Genomic DNA, 5,141 nt, shown 5'->3' on the forward strand with positions numbered 1-5,141 from the left:
GAAAACAGCATTTATTGCTTTGCACGTTGCTTATATGCAATGTTGCTGCCATGGAGGTACATATATTATGACATGTTGAAACAAGCTATTTTTAATAACATGTATCGTGAAGTACTTGATGTTTTTAGATGTTCTTTTTGTCAGACACTTCCCATATTTCTGGATAGTCTGGTCACTTCAAACTCCATTGCAAAGAGCTTCTTTTTCCTTATGTTTTATCTTGTGACTTGATAGTCTTCTAATTACCTGTAAACAGGCTGGAAAAGGTGGAGAACTCACACATGATGAGACAACAATTATTGCTGGAGCCCTTGGGCTTACTGAGAAAACAGCCAGTGATGCCATGACTCCCATATCTGACACTTTTGCTGTTGATATCAATGCCAAGCTTGACAGGTGTTCCATGCTTTGGAAAACTTTTGAATAGAAGGTTTACTTGAAGTCTTTTTTAACTTTGTTCTGATCATATATATGATGATGCTTGATATCTAATAGGGAGCTGATGAATTTAATTTTGGAGAAAGGGCATAGAAGAGTGCCAGTCTACTATGAGCAACCTACAAACATAATTGGACTTGTTTTGGTAAATTGTTTGTTTGTGCTTCATGTAATTTGAAAATAAATTGTTTATTTTGTCACTCTTTGGAGAATGATCATTTTTCAAGTGACTTTAGTTTATTAGTATGCTCATTTTTTAAACTTGACATGCTGTTTTAGAACCATCTCTGCTCATTTTCATTTTCTCTTACCCTCCTGCTTCACTCCGCCCTATCTAGAAAGCATATCTCATAGTTTGGGACCCTTTAGACTTTCATGCAGAAAAATTCTTTCTTTTGGTAAAGTACATGCAAATACATTCTTGTGAGAGTCTGACATAAGAAGTTTTCTTGTGATTTTTACAGTGGAAAATAAGCTATAAAAAGATTTTGGCTCCTTATTTTGTTCTTGATGCAAAAGATGTATACACAAGAAGAGTTGAGAAGATATATTATGAATTTATTGCAGTATTATACCTTCAAACATAGTATTAAAACCTATGATGCATGCAAAAAAGAGGTAAAGGAAATTAAAATTTACTTTGATTTTGTTTGTGTTTATTAGCTAATTGAGTGATTAGTAGTTAAGTGTTATGGATCAATTAACAACCTTGTCCTTTCCAACTTGAGCCAGTAATATAAAAATTTTAGGAAAAGTATAGTCATTCCTGAATTACTTCGTTTATCCTTGTGTCATATAATGGTCCTATCATGCTAGACTCCTGAATCTAGTATGAATATATCCTTATCTCTATGTTTCAAGTTGTCTGCTCCTATACCCACTCTTTTCTCTTCCTATCCATATTTGGTTACTGCCCTTTCATGTCACTGCACGCATTTGTCTCTAATTTTGTGAATAACCTTAAAGTATAAAACATAGTAACCACTCCTGGATCATTGAGAACATGAGAAATAAGCTAATAGGCCTGCTGAAGGACTGCAACTTTATTTTTTTATGGCTGTAAGAGTTATAATTGTCTCTTACAGCTCAATTGGGTTAACTATGAAGCTCATTGAATGGTTTAGAAATTTCATATAGTTGGCGATTCTATTCTTTAAAACCTTTATCTAGAAAGGAAGCAATTGCTTGTTTGTTGTTTCTAAAATCAGCTTTTAAGAAGCGAGAAAACAAGTATGGAGGATGATGATGAGGTTAGTTTCCAACCTTCTACTACTCTGTTTTCTTCTTTTTTTCTCTGTTTTTTTAATTTTCAAAATGAAAATATTCCTCTTGCTATGAAGAATTTATTAATTTTTTTTTTTACAGTTTGGTATTTTGTGTGTGTGTGTGTGTGTGTGTTGTGTGTGTGCAGGGTGAAAATATTCCCACATGATTGTTTGTTAGGCTTACATTTGAATTCAATGTTTCATAATGTATTCTTGTGTCTTTGGGTTGAATTTTCACCATACGTTTTCTCCATGACCAAGCTAGACAATGTTGAAGTTAAAAACCCTGATGTATGTCTACTGTTGATAATAAATATCTCAACTTGGCACATTTCCTATGTGCTTCATTTATTTTCTATTTATTTTATTGAAGTCTGATGTTGCAACATTGGGTTTATGATGCTTGATCTTGTTCCTTGACCTTTATTTGATGATACATCATAGATTGTGAATCCAGCTTTTATTAAAATTAATCTTGTGATGTACCAGCCTGCCAAGTCATCAGCCATCTAAAGATCTCCAAAACTGGAAACTGCTTTTACTCTGAGATGCTTTATTTCACAGTCATTTTTCTGTCATTTTTGTAACTATGCTCCTGTTATGTGTGATTTTATTTTACACTATCATTGCAGTTATGTTTCTTTGCACCCACTATTTTGCTAATCTACTAATACCTTCTGGCAGTCTGAACTTGAAAACTTATCGTTCATGTACTCAAATGCTCAAGATTATGCTAAAGCCAAGAGAAGAGTTGCAGAACTCTATAAGAAACATGAGAAGGAACTCATAGAGGTATATTTTTATTTGTTTTTGTGAAATTTTAATGAGAAAGAACTCATAGAGGTATAAGAAACATGAGAAGGAACTCATAGAGGTATATTTTTATTTGTTTTTGTGAAAACTTATCGTTCATGTACTCAAATGCTCAAGCTCTTCTCATTGTATTAGGCAAACAAAATTTTAATGAAGAAGATTGAGGATGATCAGTTCCTAGACCTTATGACTCTGAAAACAAAATTTTCGTTGGTAAATTGTTTGTTTCTGCTTAAAAGCTTGTAAGCAATCTTCTATGTTGTGTTCTCTTTATTTTGACAATCACACTCAAATTATAGCCTTACTTTAAAATAGCAATGTGTAGTAACTGAGATGGAGATGTTCAGTTGCAGCACTGCCGGTGGAGCAGCAAACCGGGGTGCTCTTGGACCGTTTGGTTTGTTGGTTCTTGCAGATGAGAGCCTTTCTGAGCAGACTCCCATTTACTTCTATGTTGCCAAAGGAGCTGAGGGCAAGTTGAAGACTTTCTTCTGTGCTGATGAATCAAGGTTTGTTACTCTTTTCATTGTGCACTTGAAACATACTCAATATTAATTAACATTTTTTGTCCTTTATTATAGTTTTATTGGTTATGAGTATTACCAAATTATATAAGTCCATCCTTATAATTTTTAATTTTTTTTGAAAATTATATTACCTGCCCCTTGTTAACAATCATATTGAAGGTAGAATCTCCATCCATCTCTGATAGAAGAGAGAAAAAAATCTTTAAAATCATTTTATAATTATGTAATTTATATGTCAGGTTTTTTATAGTATGCATAATCTGGTCGGGTTACCCTCCCCAAACTCATTTTATTAGAATCGGGGAGGGTTGGGAACTGCTGGGTTGGGGATTTTTTTGCTATCCCTAATCAGAGGACTGTTTTTGGCATGAACCACAACTTGACTCGCCGATACACCTGTTTTTTGTGTAGGTCTTCTAAGGCAACAGATGTGATGAAACCAATTTACAGAAGCACAGTTCCAGTGCTCAAAGGAGAAAAGTTCAGCATGAGAATATTGGTATGTTAAAAAAATCATTTTGCTTAGTAAATAATAATTTGCTGACTAAAATCCTAAAATTTATCGAAAATAAAATTTGGATTATTAAAATGTGGGGTCATTTTTAATTTAGGTGAATCATTCGATAGTAGATGACTATGAATGTGCATTGCGACAATTTTATACTATTCTCGAGAAGTTAACAGAGATTGGTGGATGACTATGAATGTGCATTGCGACAATTGGTCATTAATCATTACATTGGATTCCAACCTCAAGTATACAGTTGTTCCCTACTGAAACAGCGAAATGCAGAAATTGCTCTCTTCATTTTTACATTTTCAAAACTAGACTTTGCGAATGTTGTGCCCTCTTTCTATTGGCTTCTTGTGCATTGCTGATGTTGCGACTTTTTGGCAATTTACTAGTTTTAAGTTTCACTTCACCAGTGTGAAAGATATTGTTTAATTGTCTTGGTTGGGATAGTCTGTTCTCTATTGTCATTGCATGATTTGATATTTTGTGCGTGTACCACAGATTTTTACAGACACACCATCATGCTTAAATCTGAGATGTGGTTATCTTGTTAGCAAATATATGCACATGCACTTCTGTTGATTTGATATGGACTTCACTGACATTTAGAACCTGGAGTAATTGGAATTGATTGATATTTACTTCCATTTTGGGGAATCCTTTTTATTTTTAATCCTCCAGAATTTATCATTTCATGGTAATTTGATAACCAATATATTTACATTGCGCCATTTAATTTATCATGATTTTTTTTTATTGTTTAAAAGTCTCTGTGGTTGAGGTATTCACAGGTTTAGTCTTCTACGGTAGGAGATGAATATTTAAAGTGTATTATCATATGGAATTTCAGTAGGTTGGTTGTTACAGTACAATTTTGTTGTTGATGGAAACTTGAGGGTCCAATTGTCTTCTAATTTTGATTGTGATATCATTAAGCGACTTTTCTTATCTTCTAACTGATTGATCTTTGAAATATAAAGGACGATGTTAAGTATATATACATATATGTATTTATATAGACATTGTAACTTACATTGGCATCTAATGTAGGTGCGTTTGATTGGGTATTGCGTAGAGGGCTCTCTTTTTCTAGTCTATGAATTTATTGAGAATGGCAATTTAGATTGAAGGCATTGTATGACAAATTTAATTCTAGAATTGAATATAAGACTCACCTTGTTTTTGTCTCATTGTTAAATTGTGAACAAATAATATTTCTATGTACTCTCAGCCTCAATTCATCATATTTACAAGTAGAAAGAGAACTTGTAATTTAAGTTGCCAATGATTGAGGAAAACATTGTTGGTAGAGCTAGCTATCTTTTGCTCTTCATGTTTATGCAATCTATAATTATTCTGTTTGTCAGGTATTTGTGCTAAATTTAATTGAATTACTTGATGCAGGTTTTGGTTGTAGGTGGTGGTGATGGTGGAGTTCTTAGGGAAATCTCTCGCCACAATACTATTATATAATTCCGAACGCCATAATTAAGTGATCCCATAGTTAAGCTTGAAGTTGCTCTTAAGGTAATTGAAACTCTTGTTGCAAATCACTGATCTGCCATAGAGATAGGTCATTGACAT

General features: G+C 33.3%; 1 protein-coding gene across 1 annotated transcript; it reads left to right on the top strand.

The window, feature by feature from the left end:
• Positions 1 to 229: 229 nt before the first annotated feature.
• LOC145812943 (putative GTP diphosphokinase RSH1, chloroplastic) lies at positions 230 to 2,762 on the top strand. The gene is made up of 4 exons (XM_082908192.1): positions 230 to 396; positions 496 to 583; positions 2,388 to 2,495; positions 2,652 to 2,762. The coding sequence occupies exons 1-4, from the start codon at positions 344 to 346 to the stop codon at positions 2,760 to 2,762; spliced, it is 360 nt and encodes a 119-aa protein (XP_082764318.1). The 5' UTR covers positions 230 to 343.
• The last annotated feature ends 2,379 nt before the right edge of the window (positions 2,763 to 5,141 follow it).

Source organism: Camellia sinensis, chromosome 2 (assembly GCF_055761805.1).
Source record: "Camellia sinensis isolate YWXY chromosome 2, ASM5576180v1, whole genome shotgun sequence".
NCBI lineage: Eukaryota > Viridiplantae > Streptophyta > Magnoliopsida > Ericales > Theaceae > Camellia > Camellia sinensis.

What these genes read in the sequence shown, in the direction of transcription:
- LOC145812943 (XM_082908192.1), top strand. Translation starts at nt 344, where the DNA reads ATGACTCCCATATCTGACACTTTTGCTGTTGATATCAATGCCAAGCTT. An exon ending in ATCAATGCCAAGCTTGACAG is followed by an intron (nt 397 to 495) that starts GTGTTCCATGCT and finishes GATATCTAATAG; the next exon opens with GGAGCTGATGAATTTAATTT. An exon ending in ATGAGAAGGAACTCATAGAG is followed by an intron (nt 2,496 to 2,651) that starts GTATATTTTTAT and finishes TCATTGTATTAG; the next exon opens with GCAAACAAAATTTTAATGAA.